Source organism: Mus caroli, unplaced genomic scaffold, assembly GCF_978045245.1.
Source record: "Mus caroli unplaced genomic scaffold, Mus_caroli_1 scaffold_7, whole genome shotgun sequence".
NCBI lineage: Eukaryota > Metazoa > Chordata > Mammalia > Rodentia > Muridae > Mus > Mus caroli.
Window position 1 is genome coordinate 65,352,119 of NW_028227262.1, and position 18,256 is coordinate 65,370,374.

At 35.8% G+C, this 18,256-nt stretch overlaps 1 protein-coding gene across 11 annotated transcripts in view; it reads right to left on the reverse strand.

Annotated features, from left to right (window-relative positions):
* Znf638 (zinc finger protein 638) overlaps positions 1–18,256 on the reverse strand; it is a 121,452-nt gene that overhangs the window by 19,313 nt on the left and 83,883 nt on the right. For 6 of the 11 annotated variants that reach the window (XM_085840494.1, XM_085840493.1, XM_085840486.1 and 3 more), the window contains exons 9-19: positions 14,752–14,810; positions 14,509–14,561; positions 12,994–13,044; positions 10,778–10,846; positions 9,946–10,029; positions 9,264–9,332; positions 7,575–7,612; positions 5,394–5,525; positions 1,895–2,023; positions 1,060–1,101; positions 140–274 (exon numbers count right to left, since the gene is read on the reverse strand). In XM_085840494.1, coding sequence (XP_085696620.1) covers positions 140–274; positions 1,060–1,101; positions 1,895–2,023; positions 5,394–5,525; positions 7,575–7,612; positions 9,264–9,332; positions 9,946–10,029; positions 10,778–10,846; positions 12,994–13,044; positions 14,509–14,561; positions 14,752–14,810 — 861 coding nt within the window. The remainder of the gene's footprint in view (positions 1–139; positions 275–1,059; positions 1,102–1,894; positions 2,024–5,393; positions 5,526–7,574; positions 7,613–9,263; positions 9,333–9,945; positions 10,030–10,777; positions 10,847–12,993; positions 13,045–14,508; positions 14,562–14,751; positions 14,811–18,256) is intronic. The other 5 variants (XM_085840495.1, XM_085840489.1, XM_085840487.1 and 2 more) reach the window with 2 other exon arrangements.

Below are 18,256 nucleotides of genomic sequence, written 5' to 3' on the forward strand. Positions count from 1 at the left end.
ATTTTGTTTTTTTGGTATTACAGTCCAGAAGAAATTGTTCTGTTATACTTCTGCTTCATGGCTGAAGCATCTTTATGGATGCTTCTACTCAAATGCCAAGTTAGAAGCTATAGATTGCAAGCATACAGGGTTTAAATACCTTGTTTTTGTTACTCATGAACATATAGCGATCCACTTTTCCAAATTGATGCCCAACACAAAGCACACATTGAAGTCCATCTTCAGGTAAATTGTCAAGATGTACAAATCGGTTGTAAATTTTATCAATATTTGCCTGTATTTTGTTGGAGTTTTTTTGAGACAATGTTAAAAAAAAAAAGGATAAGAATTAAACCATAAATCACTGATTAGCATTCATTTAACACTAGAGTCTAGGTGATGTTTCTTCAAAGATTATGAAAATGACTATATGGAATAAAGCAAGTGGTCTTCCCGTCCCCAGTGTGGGGTTAAACCTAGAGCATCATTGTCCTAAAAAGGCATCTATCATTGAGTCAACATATAGAGAGAATCTCTTATAAATCTCAACTGTTAATTAAAAAAAGACAATGGCCAATGAACTGAGGTAGAAAATAGGAGGTGGGACACTGGTAGGAAAAGGAAGGATTCTAGGAAATAGTAAGAGATTAAAGAGAGGCAGAGAAAGACAGAGACTGAGGTGACTGGCATAAACCACAAGGTAAACAGAAGGAGGAGGAGGAGGCTGAAACTGGAGAGAGGTAGCTAATCAAGTGCTAGACATAGAACAGAATAATTTAAATAGGTTAATAAGAGGTAGTCAGGGCATGAGCCAAAGCTTATGGCCTAGGCATTTAGTAATAATGGGACCTGTATTTCCTCTATGCTCATAAAAAAAATCCTCAAACATCACCTATATAGTTACTAATTAATAATGAATTTCAGTGTATAAATATGTTCATATCAAGGACTATGATACCCTTTCCGTTTTTTCCAAGAAGAACCATCTGATATCTCAGTCAACTTTAATTCTTAAAAAGAAAAATAAAACAAATCTTTCAAATAAACCAGTAAATAAAAGCATTTAAATGTGAAACTCACCTCTGGGTCATTTTCTTGAATCAAAGTTGTAAAGAGAGCTTCCTATAAAGTCAAACATTCAAAGGAAAAGGTAAAAGCTCTATCTCATTCACAAGCTAATACTTAATCATGATGTTATACAAAGAGCTACACAGAGATGCATCATCCAGTCTTTCATAAAATCAGGTAGCAAAAGTCCCACTCCTTTAAAATATGGTTCTTAAACTTTTTCTCTTTGATACTACTGACATGTATAACAAACCTACTACTGCTAACAAGTTAGGATGACTATCAGGAAAAGGTCCTAAATTTGCATTGCTCCCAGCTTCTATGAGATTCTATCTCCTTTTAGAACATACAAACACTGAAATGTTTTTGGGTAAGTCAAAGGTGAATTTGAACAGATTAGAATTTCATGTTACCATCATGGCTTTGTGGTCAAAGTGCCCAAAGGAAGCAAAACTTACAGTAGCATAAAGAGCAATTCTAGAACTTTTGCAGCTTTAAGTGATTAAACTGCAAGGAACAAGGGACAAGCTGCATATGCTTACAATAGACAAAAACTACTAATTGACCAAATTTGACAAATGAGGAGGAAGAATTAAAGACAATCACCAGCACTCTGTTTTGACTGTTGGTCAGAGTAGCAGTCAAGAATGATTTCTTTTATTTTTATTTTCTAAATAGGATTCTGTCTTAAAAGTGGGCTCAGTGGTCAGTAAAGAGAGGAGACTTTTGTAGCTCAAAAGCACTGTGACCACTCCTCAAATAAACTAGATAATAAAAATAATAAATTTGATCTTAGAAATTTAGTAAAATCTAGGGAAAATGATGGTTTAAGTTTTCTATTATTTACCTCATCTTTTAAGTCCACATGCTCAGGAGCCATACTTATGGAGAGCTGATTTCCATCCATGGATATTGGGAAGCAGGTGTAAAATTTTACCATAGAATCTGCAGATTTTTTGTTTATTTCTATATATGCCTTTAAATATAAAAATGAAAAATTAATTCTTCCTTAGGGTCAAATGATTATAATCTTATAAAGAAAGCAACTGAAGTCATAGGAATAGCAAAGTCCATGGGCTATGACTAACTTAACAGTAAGCAGGAAATAAGTGAATTGAGATACAATATTAAAAAGAGAAGCAAAACACATTATAAAACTGATACTGAAAAAAAAGGTTTGGTTTATTTATCTAGCTTTGTTTTGTTTTTTGAGACAGAGTTTCTCTGTGTAACAGCCAAACAGAGGTCCACCCCTGCCTCATGAGTGCTGGAATTAAAGATATGTGCCACCATGCTCACCCTGTTTGTTTATTTTTGATACAGGGTCTTATTCTGGACCTTGGGCACTGGAATTACAACCAGGAACTAATTCCAATGTAAAAAAAGGTCTTATTTTTTGAATTCACAATAGTACACAGCATAAGCAGACATTTTTAATTTTTTTTTTTAATTTTAAGACATTTAAATAATTCCTTAGCTTTAAATTACTGTCATTAGTGGTGTAATGGTATTTCCAGTTACTCTACTAACAATTTGCCCTTTATCCAATGAGTCCACATTGTATTACCTGCCCATTAGTGACTTAATGACCATTTGTTATCAATCTATCAAATGCAGCAACCTGTGTTCAAGGAACCTTTATTTTATATCACGGCCACAAAGTATAATAATAGTGATGCTAACAATTATAAGTACTAAGGAGAAGCCCTTAAAGATAATTCCTGTGAGAAAGCAAAACTAATCAGTATAACAGACTAAGAAAAAATAAATGCATGGTGCCTGTATGAAAGCCTAACCACCAGAGTTCAACTGTCCTCTGGCTTACATGCACACACTATGGTACATGCATGGTCACATATTACACACAAATAAATGTAACTCAAAAACACAAAGAAAAATAATCATATGTTGAGTTTGGTAAGAAATTATGGTAAGAACAAATCCCAAATCCTTGAGATTATAAAATTGAGGAAAGGAATGTGTGCTAGCTTTGCATTAATACCTTAAATCCCTTGAACTCATAATGAACTTGATAATGATTCATTATCAAGAAAGAGATGTTAAATCTTTGTATGCATGAAATATGAAAAATACGGAATACCTAGGGCTCAGTATCTCTTGACTTCAAACACCCACAGGGGTCTTGAAATACAATTCTCATAGATAAGGGGAGACTGCTGGTAGCAAAGCCTGGTATTTTCCCATATAATTTTATTTTTTTATTTTATTTTCAAGACAGGCGGGCAGTCAGAAATCCACCTGCCTCTGCCTCCCAAGTGCTGGGATTTCTGAGTTCAAGGCCAGCCTGGTCTACAGAGTGAGTTCCAGGACACTCAGGGCCATACAGAGAAACCCTGGTTTTTTTTTTTTTGGGGGGGGGGGAGGAGCTGGGCGGTGGTGGAGCACGCCCATATAATTTTATAAAATCCTCAAGTATTTAATAATTCTACTCAATACTAAATAAATCTGGGCAGATAATCTTGGTTTGTTGGCTTAGATTTTTGGAAATATTAAATCTGTAATTATTACATGTTTTGGTATTGCAATGGAAACTTACCAATTTGAATTTTTTTTTTAAAAGATGTATTTATTTATTATATGTAAGTACACTGTAGCTGTCTTCAGACACACCAGAAGAGGATGTCAGGTCTTATTATGGCTGGTTGTGAGCCACTATGTGGTTGCTGGGATTTGAACTCAGGACCTTTGGAAGAGCAGTCAGTCCTCTTAACTCCCGAGTCATCTCTCCAGCCCGAATTGTTTTTAAAAGCTTAAAATTTCCCATTTCACTTTATTATCATATGAAAAAACTTTAATGTTAAAGAATGAACTGCTTTCTATTTTTATCTTCCTTTAAACATTACAAATAACCTGTATTAAAAAATAAGCTTTATGGGGCTGGAGAGATGGCTCAGTGGTTAAGAGTACAGTCTGCTCTTACAGAAGATCCAGCTTTGATTCCCAACATCCACAAAAGGGCTCACAGCCTCTTTTAACTCCTGTTCCAGAGAATCTGATGCATTCTGCTGACCTCCAAAAGGACCAGGCACACATGTGACAAACAGCCATACATAAAAGCAAAACATTCATACAATTACAATAAAGACATAAAACTATATAAAAAAAGCTATACTCTATCTAGTGCTTCACCACTTTTAAAGTGTGTACAATTCAGTAGTCTACTTAGAGAGCTGTGTAACCATTACACTTATTATTCTCCATTGTTCTGTAAGCACACTAGCTGATGGTCCTGATCCATATATCCCACTACTCTTAAAAACTGAGTGACTGCCAACTTGGCTGGGTCCTAAGACTTCCACCGCCCAAAGAGTAATACTTTTAGTTTTACATTCTTTACAGAAATCTCCCCTCCTGTAAGGTAATTACAGCACTTCACATAGTTGTTTATTAACAAGAAATTTTGCTGAGCTGTTTTTAAAACAATAGTTTTATTTTATCTATGTGTATGTATGTGCACTTGTATGAGTTTATGTGTATCATATTAATACAGGAAACCATGTGGTTTAGAGAGGATATTGGATCTTTTAGAAGTAGACAGGTAGTTCTGGGTTGCCAAGTGAGAGTTAAGAACTGACTGAATCTAGGTCCTTCTTTTGTAAGAACAGCCAAGTAATCTTAAAAACTGAACTGACTCTCCACACCTTTATTAATATTTATTAATCTTTCCGTTGTCCTACCACTGATATTTAATAGGCATTAGAGTTTCTAGACTCATATTAATGCCCTTGGAGATCAGAAGAGGGCATGGGATCGATCCACTAGGACTGTAGTTATAGGCTGTTGTGAGCTGTCTTATAGATGCTAGGTATCAAAAGTGGGTCCTCTGGAAGAGCAGCTTAATTGCTAAGTCATCACCCCAGCTTCCCAAATAAATAAATTGTAAAAATAAAAAGCAAAACGAGCAAACCAAAACCAATTATACTTAATTAAGACAATACTGAAATAGTGTATTTTTCATTTTAAAAATCCTTTATTTAGGCTAGGGATACAGCTCAGCAGTAAAGCATGTACCTGGCCCTAAGTTCAATTACCAACACCCCACATCCAAACCTGAGAGAGATAGGAGAGAAGAGTGGAGGGAGAGGGGGAGATTGAGATTGATTGATTATAAAGCCAGGCTGGGATAAAGGGATCATGAGTTAAAGCCAGCCCAAGTAAAACTGTTTCAAAAAGACAAAACAAAATAACATATAAAAAAGGTTTTTTAAAAAAATCAGTAGCTTAAAAAAAACAGATTAGAGATGGTCCCTAAAACCTTTAGTATTTTTTAAAATGTTAATGTTATCAAAATGTGCTTATTATAGGAAGTTATCATAAATTCTTACCTTTTTATGAGATGATAAAACCAAAATGTCCTTCAAAGCACCAAATGGTTTTGCTAAGTTGTAAATTTCTTCTGTAGAATATCCTTTGTTAGGCAAATTAGAAATAAATACTACACTCATTTCCTCCGATTCCTACAAAACAAATTAAGAAAGTGATTGATATTCACTTTGCATTTACTATAGAGGAAATGCCAAATAAATCAGGAAACTGATGGGATCTAAAATGAAATGCCTTTTGTGGTGGTTTGAATGAGAGAGGCCCCCATAAGGTTTATACATTTAAATGTTTGATCTCCAGTTAGAAATGTCTGAGAAGGATTAGGAGGTGTGACCCTGTTGGAGGGTTAACTGCAGGTCCAGTCTCTCTCTCTCTGCTTCCTGGCTGTGGTGGTGGTGGTGGAGGGAGAGGGAGGGTGCATGCCTGCCAACTACTATTCTTCCCAACCTTGATGAAAATAGACTAACCCTCTGAAATTGTAAGCAAGCCCTCAGTTAAATACTTTCTTTGTTAAGTTGACTTGGTCACAGTGTCTCAGTCACAGGAATAGAATTTACAAATTTACAATTTTCAACTACATAGGATAACTACAGTCATACCATCTCTCATCAAGTTCAGGCCATCAACCTCCTTTAGGCTTACTGTTTTCAAACATAAGGTCATATCCTCCTTAGGCTGTATTTTTAAGCTCACTTATTCCCTTTAAGATCCTTATACCGGGGCTGGTGAGATGGCTCAGTGGGTAAGAGCACCCGACTGCTCTTCCAGAGGTCCAGAGTTCAAATCCCAGCAACCACATGGTGGCTCACAACCATCCGTAACAGGATGCCCTCTTCTGGAGTGTCTGAGGACAGCTACAGTGTACTTACATATAATAAATAAATAAATCTTTAAAAAAAAAAAAAAAAGATCCTTATACCAACAAGTAAGTACTTTTCTGCTTTACTTTATTCCAGATCTACATATTCTCTAAGTTGGTTTTCTCATTACGCTAGCTTTCCCTTTTGTGGATACTGGGAAAATTTCAGAGCCTCTCTGGTAAACTTGGCATATTTTGCCTGTAGAAAAGAAAGAAAAAAAAAAAAGAAGAAGAAGAAGAAAACCTGCAAAGAGTGAGAACTTTAAAAACCAAATGATTAACAACTGGCCTCTCCTGCTTATTTAGACGTGGTTCCTTCTAAAGAGTTTTATAGAAGCGCTGTACACTGACCCCATTACACTGGTGCTTCAAAATATGTTTCTTTTTTTTTTTTTTTTTTTGGTTTTTCGAGACAGGGCTTCTCTGTGTAGCCCTGGCTGTCCTAGAACTCACTTTGTAGACCAGGCTGGCCTCGAACTCAGAAATCCGCCTGCCTCTGCCTCCCGAGTACTGGGATTAAAGGTGTGCGCCACCACGCCCGGCTTCAAAATATGTTTCTTAAAGTAAGACACACTATTCAGTGATTTCTTACTCAGTGGATTATTAAAAGAAATGAATTTGGGTACTGCATATGATCAACCTCAAATTCTAACCAATAAAATCTAGAGGAATGAGATTTTAATATACTCTTAGAACATAAGAAAATAAAAGTGAAATTTATGTCCTTCAAAGTTACTTGTTTCTCTAAAAAAAAAAATCCAATGCAAACAATAAGCCTTGGTATTCAAAATATTCACATATCTTACATTTTAAGGCTAGGAAAAAAATGAAATTTCATAAAGGATTATTAGAAAGCATCTCAGTTAGAAGTGCTTGCAAAGCATGGACATACTCTTTTTGGGTGCTATCCCAATCAATGAGCACACTGGGGTGGTAACAGACTCCAGTAATACACAAACTAAACAAAGCTGAAGCAGGAAATGAAAGTTCAAGGTCAGCCCTTGCAATATAGCACGTTCAAATTCAGTCTGGGATACAAAGAAGTCCGTCTCAAACAAAAATCACCTAATGAAACAAAACAAAACAAATTCACAATGTCTCTAGGTTCTAGTTTCTTCAGTTCCAGAAAGTTGTTACCTATTCTAAACCAATTTTGCCTTAACATGCTCTCATTGGAGAGTAATCTTCATAAACTAACACTAATTCAAGGCTTTTAAACCAACACCATATCTAAAGAGTTGAAAATGACTAAGGATTTTTGCCACGCCAAAAAGTGAAAAAAGTTGCTCAAAGAATTCTATGTAAATAAAATACAAAAACTGACCTTGCTCACTGGTTCCTTTTCTGTGGCCTCCAAAGTACCTTAATTCCAAAAAACAATGAAAACACAATTTTTAAAAATTCATGCAATCTTCAAGGTTCTTCTTTATTCCATAATAAATTAAGCAAGTTATCTGGACATATTTATGACTGACAAATGGCCAAGAAACAGTAGGATGGAAGTATAAAAGCAACACCAAATTTGCCCTCTTTTATTGAAAAATTTTTCTTTTCTCATACACTGGATCCTGATTAGTTTCTCTTCCCTCTACCCCTTCCACTTGCTCCCCACATCCAGATTCACTCCCTTTCCGTCTCTCATTAGAAAACAACAAGCTTCTAAGAGATAACAACAAAACGTTAACAAAATAAAATACAGTAAGATAAAATAAAAATATTACATCCAAATTTGGACAAGGCAAGTAAGAGAACAAAAAGAGTACAAGAAAAGGCACAAGAAATAGTCCTAATTCACACACAAGTCTATAAAGGCCCAGCAGTGGTGGCGCACGCCTTTAATCCCGGCACTTGGGAGGCAGAGGCAGGCAGATTTCTGAGTTTGAGGCCAGCCTGGTCTACAGAGTGAGTTCCAGGACAGCCAGGGCTAAACAGAGAAAACCTGTCAGAAAGAAGAGAAGAGAAGAGAAGAGAAGAGAAGAGAAGAGAAGAGAAGAGAAGAGAAGAGAAGAGAAGAGAAGAGAAGAGAAGAGAAGAGAGAAGAGCGAAGAGAAAAGAAAGAAATCCTATAAAAACAAGAAACTGAAAATCACCGTGTATGCTCAGAGGACAATGATGCACATTCATGCAGGCCATGGCTTTCTGCTTCCATCTGAGTTCATATGAGCTTTTACTCAGTTGAGTTTAAAGGGCCCTGTTTTCCTGTGACACCAGCTTTTAAATACATTGTAGTGACAACTTTGGAATTTTGGTTTCTTTAAACACAAGTGCGCGCGTACACACACACACACACACTGTAAGAATGTTTTCACATACACATACACACACTGTAAGAATGTTTTTGGGTGCTATCCCTCTCCTCTCCTGTCCTCCTCCTCCTCTCTCCCCCCAACTTCTGATTTTGCCAGCTGTAGATATTTTCTGCTACTGTATGATGCTTAGAATTCTGGGGACTTTTTAGAGGGTATATAAATGCTAGGGTGCCAAGAGGCAGGGTGGATTGTTGGTTGGTTGTTGTTTGAGGTTTTTTAAACTGTCATGCTCAAAAAAGAAATGGAGAAACTGAATATCCTGACAGCAAAGATGAGAAGATCAAACTTGCCTAAAGAAACTTGACACCCTTAAGTTACCAGGTAGTCTAAGGACAACTTCAACACCTTTTCAACCTGACTTTACTCAGGGATCTTTCCTTTTCTTTCTATATTCTTTTCTCTCTTATCTAGTATTAGGGGTTGAAAGGGTGAAAAAGGGGTGGAGAAGGATAGAAGAAAGAAGAACCCACAAAGTAGCACTAGCTGCAATACAGTTTGGATATTCCTCATGGAGAGTAAACCTTCATAATGATACAGTGACAAGAGTTTAAACTGAATCCTAATGTATTTAATTTGATTTAGAATTTTACCCCAGTACTAGAAAAATCAACATGTATACAAATATACATGCGTATCTCTTTTCGTAAAAGTACTTTTTTAAAATTTTAAATATAAAGTACAAAATAAAATTTGTACTAGCCTACCTGAAGGACTTTCTTCAGCACTCTTTCCTGTGGCTTTGTCTTCTGAACTAGCCTTGATCTCAGAGTTTGCTGCACAAAACAGAATACTTTAATTTTCAAGAAAACACTAATACAATTAAACTAATAAATCTGAACTGGAATCTAAGCTAGTAATTTAATCACTTCAGGTTCTCTCATGCTAATAAAACCTCTTTGAAAAATAAAATAATCCCTTTGGGGCTGTGTGGTTCTATGTGTACAAACATGCATGCACATGTGTGTCATATATATGAAAGTCAAAGATCAACACCCAATGTCTACCTCCATTGCTCTCAAGTCTTAGTTTTTTGAGATAGGATCTCACTGACCCTAGAAAGGGATATTCAGCGAAGCTGGCTGGCTAATGACCTCCAGGAATGGCCTGTATTATCAGTCCTGACCCCACCCCAGCACTGGGATTACAGGTGTGTGCTATGCCTGGCTTTTATGTGGGTTGCTGGGAGCCAAATACAAGTTTTCATGCTTGCATACTCAATAACATTTTAATAACTGAGCCATCTCCCAGGCCTTTCTTTAGGACTTTTAAAGAAAATTTTCAAAATATATTTTTAATATAAACCAAGAGAATCCAAAAAAAAAAAAAAAAAAAAACAAAACAAAAAAAAACAAAAAAAAAAACCTCTGAGTGATAGCACATGGTTACCTGGTACAGTCACGGGTTTATTGGAGTCTTTGTTTTTGATATTCCCAGACTTTTTAGCTTCTAGAGACTTCTTTCCAGATTTTGCTTTTAAAAGTAGAATTACACCATTACTCTAAGATTAAGAGCCTACTCATTTTGCATATTTCATATTAATATATCAGAAATAAATAGCTCAACCTTATCTGAATAGCAATTTATTACATATTTATGTTTAAATTTTTATAAGTAGTATTAAAAGCAAATTTAAGTTGAAACATTTTTCCCCCCTTGGTCTTAAACTAGTCCCAAGTTTAATTCTCATGTGAAATATAGAATTAAAAGTATATATTTTGAAATGTCAGCAAAGTTCTTGATTCTAAACTATCAGAAAAGATACTATTAATAGGACCATGCTAAGGTCAATGTACAACATTTATGTTAAAAAGTGTTTTCTCTGTCTGGGAAAGTAATCTGTTTTAAAGTAACAAGCATCAAATGAACTGTGTAAGTCTGTGGAAGGTAGTGGAAATAACAGTTACAACAAGAGCAAAAGAGGGAAGCATTTAAAGGGGACAATGACAGAGAAACCTATCAACATATTACTGTCAGACCATATAGTTATATACTTGCATATATAGTGTATAACCATAATATATATTGGTACAGAAGACATAGAACACAGTACCAACAAATAAAAATCCTATATTGTAAATTTTAAATACTGAAGACTCCTACTAAATTTTTCAATGTTATTAGATACTAGAAATTAATGAATGAATTTTAAACTTGCTTTCAATAATGTATTCTTTAAATTCATAAAATTTAATAAGCCTCTCTCCCTCAGTTGTCTTACCTGTTTTGATAGAAGCTTTACCTTTCGCAGCTACCGTAACCACAGATTTTACAGAACCCGCTGATTTCCCTAAATCACAAAAGCTATAGTCAAAACTGTTTTTACTTGATACAAAACTAGTATCAATCTCCAAAGAACCTCATTAAAAAATATATATATATATAAGAATAACAATATTTTATTCAAAATATAAAATGGTGCCATATTTTGGGACATCTAGCTATGATAATTCCTTTAGGAAAGGGGTATTGGTTACTAGAAAGTAGGATTTAAGTTAAATATCTCTCTGAATATATGAACCAACTAAAAGCTAAAATACAATGGCACAAAGCAATCTCCTATATTCCCTGGTTCCAAAAGCAATTATGCAAAGGCTCTCAATGATTGATTCTCTAGATCACAGTTCATGAAATGCATTTAAAAACACATGAAGGCCACATAAATATTGTTCATATAACTAATTTTTTACTGTGCCCAATTTACAAATTAAAACTATCATAGCCAGGTGTGGCACACCCCTTTAATCCCAATACTCAACAGGCCAGAGACATGCTGATCTCTTGAGTTGGAGGCCACGCTGGTCTACTTAGGAGTTCCAAGCTGCCGGGCGTGGTGGCGCACGCCTTTAATCCCAGCACTCGGGAGGCAGAGGCAGGCGGATTTCTGAGTTCGAGGCCAGCCTGGTCTACAAAGTGAGTTCCAGGACAGCCAGTGCTACACAGAGAAACCCTGTCTCGGAAAAAAAAAAAAAAAAAAAAAAAAAAAAAAAAACCAGAGTTCCAAGCTATTCTGGGATACACAGTAAAACCCTGTCTCCCTGTCTCAAATTCTTAATTACAAGTGTATATGCATATATATATATGGCATATATACACATATACACACACACACATATATATACACACACATATATGTATGCATATATATGCAAATATAAAATATGTACCTATTCACATATTCATATGTAAATATACATATATGAACATATGTATATAAAAATATAATAGTTAACACTGAAGCATATACATATTTGGACTTTTTCAATATCAGACATTTATTGTATGTTTTGGAATGTAGAATGTATCCCTGTCCATAATTGATAAATTATGCACCAACCCATAAGAGTTTGGCACTTAACTAGTCAATTATTAGCAATTTACAAGTTTGCTATCCTGAATAAACTAAACCTCAGTAGGTCAGTTAAGAGATTTCTTTATGTATACCTGTTATTATCATGGACAAGTCACTTTACCACTTAGATGAGGACACTAGAAATTGAAGGAAATAATGCCTACCTAGCATTTATCCCCAGCAGTTAATGGATGGCTAGCACTTTTAGTTCACAGCCTAGTGATCTCCATTTGTGACTCCCATAAACTTTAAATAAAATTGTTTGTTAAATAAATGAAATTTCAAAAAGTTTCCTAAAACTTTATGATCATCTCAGAAGATTATCTTAGACTACAAGAAAATGCCAAATCTGCCAGTTACAATGGCATTTCCCTTTTTAACACAAAGAACACAATTTAATATACTACTCTTTATCATGAATATCTCTAAAATAACCTGTATTTAGCAGAAATAGGAAGGAAAGGAGAACAGTGGAATACACCTGGGTAAAGTGAAGGAAATTGTAATTGTTACTTTAAAAACCCACTACAGTAAGCCAGGCATGGTGGTACACACCTGTAATTCTAGCACTTAGGAGGTTGAAGCAGGAAGATCAGGATTTAAAAATAACCTCGACTACATGGCAAGTGCAGAACCCATTTGGGATACATGGGATTCAGTTTCAAGCAAAGAACAACAAAAAGAACTATAGTTTATAAAAATTGTATATGCATTATCTGGACAACTATATAAAATAAAGATAATTCATGAATTAAAGAGGAAGGAAAAATATATGATATTCATTCCCAGAAATGCTTCTCCAGTTATTTATCTTAGAATATTAGAGCACTCTGTATTAAATCTCATTCTGACAACTAAATGACTATAATTCTCAAATATTAATACATATATTTAATACATACTTTATCTCATGAATCCATGCCTATGCAACTCTTCAGCAATTTAGTAACTAAAATCCTAATAAAACTAAACCAACAGGACATGCAGTGTATTTCAATAGTGGAGGCACCTGTCTAGAACACACAAAGTTGTGCATTCAGTCCCAGCATTGCAAGAAACAAATGGGGAATATAAAACCAACATACCTGCACATTTGTTCACCTTGACCGTAGATGACTTTATTTGTCCAGATTTGGCTAAAATAATGAAAAAAAATATATTTCTATAACACATTACAGGTAACATTCAGATTTAGGAAAGAGCTAGTTTTCAAAGAGCACTGCAGTCTCCAATCCCTTTTGTCCTGGGAGTTATTACTTTAAAAAATTCTTAGACATGGACCTGACCAAGTCAAAATGCACACTTTTAGTGTTGGGGGGGGGGCTGTTAGTTAATTTTACTTGCTCATGTAAACATAAACGATTTGAGTTAGATTCCCAAAAAATTATATAAAAATGTCAGGTAGCACAAGCTTATAATCCCGGCATGGGGACTAGGCTAACTGGTGAGCTCCAAGTGAACAAGTGACACTGTCTCGGAGAGAGACAGTGTTCCTGAGAACAAAACTAAGCTTTTCCAGAGTCCACAAACACGCACATGTGCACGTATTCACACATGCATAAAAAGGACAATGTCTCCATTTTTCTTCCTTCTTTCATTTAATAAAATTGAATAATAATATTAAACTTCCCTCAGACAGGCAGTACAAATCATTTCATGAATATTAATTGAAAGTTGAGTATTATCAAGTCATCAGCCTATTCTGGTAGCAAAGATACCATCTTTCACTCTGAGTAGAACTCTGTGGTTCACTTTTTCTTTAATTATGCAGAGGTATATAAATGTTCATGGTTAAAAGTCTCCTGTAAGCCAAGTATAGTGGCTCACACCTTTAATCTCAGCACCAGGGAAGCAGAGGCAGGAGGATCTCTGTGGCTTGAGGACAACCTGGTTTACAAAGTGAGTTGTTGAGTAGCCAAGGCTATGTAGAAAGATCCTGTCTCAAAAAAACAAAACCAGCAACAACAACAACAAAAAGCCAACAACAGTAAAATGACCAGTGTTGGGGCTGGTGAGATGGCTCAGTGGGTAAGAGCACCCGACTGCTCTTCTGAAGGTCAGGAGTTCAAATCCCAGCAACCACATGGTGGCTCACAGCCATCTGTAACGAGATCTGACTCCCTCTTCTGGAGTGTCTGAGGACAGCAACAGTGTACTTATGTATAATAAATAAATAAATTAATTAAAAAAAAAATGAACAGTGTTTGGGATACCACTGTTAAAGACTCAGTAAATATCTTCCTAATACCATTTTGCAAGAAGTTTCTAGTAAACTGACAAAATACATTCATTTGAGTGAGTTTTAAAGTTACAGTCTAGGGAGTTGGCTTAGTGGATAAAGTGTTTACCTTTACAAACATAAGAATCAGAGTTCAGATCCCGAGATTCATGCAAAGTTAAATATAGCAGCACTAATCTGTAATCCCAGCATGCCTAAGACAAACTGGTAGAAATACACAGAAGGATCCTGAGAAGCTCAAGGGTTAGCTACTTTGAAACTCTCAGTGAACAAGAAGAGATTCTGCCTCAAAATAAGTGAAAAGCAAGGACTGACATCTGAGGATGTCCACTGACCTCTACACACCAAGATTACAACTTACCAGAAGAGGTTGAAGTGACAGTTTCCATGATTTTTGAAGCATCTGTCTCTTTTCTATTTAAAAGAAAGAAAATTAGAAAACACTAAAAACTAGTTAAAAGTTCTATATATGTCTAAAACTAAAGTGTTTATGAATATTTAAATTCAAGTATAATTTGATAATTGGTATTTAAAGATATAGTCTTAAAAATTAAATCTAACATGGACATATTAATTTTTCATATGAAAATATGAATTCACCTACTTTAAAGCAGATGCAGATGATTTCTTAATATCTGAAGGTTTCTTCTTCATTTCTTTGTTCTTAGAAGAAAATACATTTATAAAAAAATTAGCTTCCTCCAACTACAAAAGTCAGTTTAGACAATATAGAAAACTACAGAGTTCAACAATGAAAACATTCAAAATCTTCCTACTCTGAAGTATAAATGCTTACCCTTTTCTCTTTACATTTCCTCTAATTTGTGATCATGTTTTAGTCACTATAACAGCTTCAGATGGGCCTCTGATTCTGTCCTCCTTTTCCATCTGCCCACATTCTTTCAACAACATAAAATGCCTGCACTCTTAAAACTTTCATCATACTTAAGGAAATATCAGTCCAGTAGTTCCACCTATACGTGTGTGGTATGCCTCAAAGATCTCTAGTAGATAAACTGTGCAAAGTATGAAACCAGAGGTATTTACCTTTCCCTACACATACATACCTATAACAGCCGATTGTTTAAATTAGGTACAAGAAGACATTAATGAAAGTAAAAGAACATAATATACTGTGATTACAGTTACATGGTATGGTCCCTCAAAACATCACACCATCCTATTCACTTAAAGAAGTATCTCATGGTTTCTTTAGCATATACTGACCACCAACATACACCCTAAGACCATACTGAGCAAAGTAATTACTTGAATAAAAGCAAAATGGGCTTTTAAAAGGGTGGTGCATGCCTTTAATTCTAGCACTCACAGGAGGCAATGGATAGGAGGCAGGAAGCAGAGGTGCCAAAGGGTGCCATGCAAGGTTCCAAAGGAGAGAAGCAACCAACAGTTCTATGGAGGTATAATGCCCATGAACCACAACAATAAACAGCCTGGCACAATAACCCCAAGGTAAGGGCATGCACATCTTGGCAGTAACTAACAGTTCTCTAACTAAACATAAGACCCTTTCAACAAGATAGAAACCATGACTAATGCCTAGTTCTGGAAAACTAACCAACTATTCTGTTAGTGAAGGCCACTTTACTTCACCAGCATAGTCCCTAACAACAGTCTAATCATCTGCCCTTCTACCTGTAGGTCAGGCTATCCTTATCAAGGCAACTTCTTTTTGCAGCAAGACCATTACAGAAAACCACAACAAATCCAATCAAAGGGGAGCCAAATCCCAATGGAGAAATCTATCAAAACACTCCTCAAACTAAGGACTAGAGAACGTATCAGAAGTGGAAGTGGAAGGAAAAACTGTAAGAGTCAGAAGAACAGGGAGCTTGCTGTAAGATTATGTTGTCTAGTACAGTCGAAGCTACACCCATAAAGTCTCACCAACATTACACTAATAGACATGCTCAAGTGGAGGCTGGGGAGGAGTGCTCACAAGGAACCCTACACAAGGAACTACAGGCAACTAAGGAATGCTCAGAGTAGAAGAAATACTCTTCTCTGAGAAGAGTATACCAATTGGTTGTCCATACCAATACCTGAAACTTATGTTTAAGTAATATTGTACTGGCTGGTTTAGTGTCAACTTGACACAAGCTGGAGTTATCACAGAGAAAATAGCTTCCTTAGAGGAAATGCCTCCAGGATATCCAGCTGTAAGGCATTTTCTCAATTAGTGATAAAGAGTGGGAGGGTCAATTGTGGGTGGTGCCATCCCTGGGCTGGTAGTCCTGGGTTCTATAAAAAAAGCAAACTGAGCAAGCCAGGGGAAGTAATCCAGTAAACAGCATCCCTCCATGCATCAGCTCCTGCCTCCAGATTCCTACCCTGTGTGAGTTCCAGTCCTGACTTCCTTTGGTGGTGAACAGCAATGTGAAAGTGTAAGCTGAATAAACCCTTTCCTCCCCAACTTGCTTCTTGGTCATGATGTTTGTGCAGGAACAGAAACGCTAACTAAGACAAACATTATACAGACTGAACAGGGTATTTTTAGAAATATATATGTATGTACATATATGCATGTGACTGCAGTGGAAAAAAAAGAGTAGCCATGAATTTGATAGAGCAAGGGGTGGTATATGGGAGGGCTTGAATGGAAGAAAGGGAAGGGAGAAATTATGTAACTATATTGTGATCTAAAAAAAATGAAAACAAGAGCTTTCAATCGTCAATAGAAAAGAGAGACCATTACTGAATAACTGAAGGACAGGCAGTATATACATCATGCATATGCTAGGCAGAAGGGTTCTTCACATCTTGGCAGGATAAAGCCAGAGAATTGTGGACTTCTTCATGCTATTCAATCTAAAACATATGGAATATCTATTTCAGAACTTTCCACTGAGTACTTTGATATGAAAGCTGACCCAGTAAGTGAAACTACAGAAATGATATTCAAAATGAAGGGCTACAGATAATGGACAATTAAGAGTGTATATTACAGGGCTGGCGAGATAACTCAGTGGCACTGACTGTCTTTCTGAAGGTTCTGAGTTCAAGTCCCAGCAATCACACAGTGGCTCACAAACACCCATAATGAGATCTGACACTCTCTTCTGGTGCGTCTGAAGTCAGCTATAGTGTACTTATGTATAACAATAAATAAACCTTTGGGCCAGAGGGAGTGGGGCGACCTGAGTGAGCAAGGTTCACCGGAACGAGCAGAGGCCCTAAAAATTCAATTCCCAACAACCACATGAAAGCTCACAACCATCTCTACAGCTACAGTGTACTCACATACATAAAATAAATAAATACATCTTTAAAAAAAAAAAAGAGTGTATAGTACATAAACCAACTACTTTAGGCCAACAGGAAGGTTTAGTAGGTAAAAGTACTTGCTGAGCAAACCTGACTAATTTGATGTCCAGATTCTAGGGAGAAAAGACAGAACCAATTGTTCGCTGACCGCCATATGTACACCACAGTATACATGTGCCTGTATCTATATGTACACCAGACGCACAAAACAATAATTAAAATTTAAATTTACAAAATAAAATTTGGGGTTCAGAGGTTAAGAGCACTGAATGCTCTTCTAGAAGATATGTTTGATGCCAACACTCACATAGCAGGCAGCTCACAACTGTTTCTAACTCCAGTTCCAGAGGATCTGATAACCTCTTCTAGTTTCCAAGTGCACCAGGTAGAGACATGGTATACATACATACATAGAGCAACCCATAAATAAATAAGTGATAAATTCTATTGAAACACACACAAAACTGTTAAAGAGCACAAAATGTAAATAAATGGAATGATAAATTTTATTTCTGAATAGATGTATGTAATGCTGTAAAATCATCAATATAAGCAAGTCAAATCTCAGTATTACTAGAGACTCTAAATGAATTATAAAATTACTTCAAGATTGAACAAAAATGGGGCTTTATGAAAGACTCATTGGCAACGAAAACTAACTCACTGCCAACCCTGAAACCTGAGTTTGAGCCTCAAGATCCACAAAATCTCACAAATTGTCTTGCATGTATATATTTATATGTACAGAAACACACAAAATAGATTTATTCACATCAATTGAAATAAAAAACAAAGAAAAAGAACTCTACCAGAAAGACAAGGAA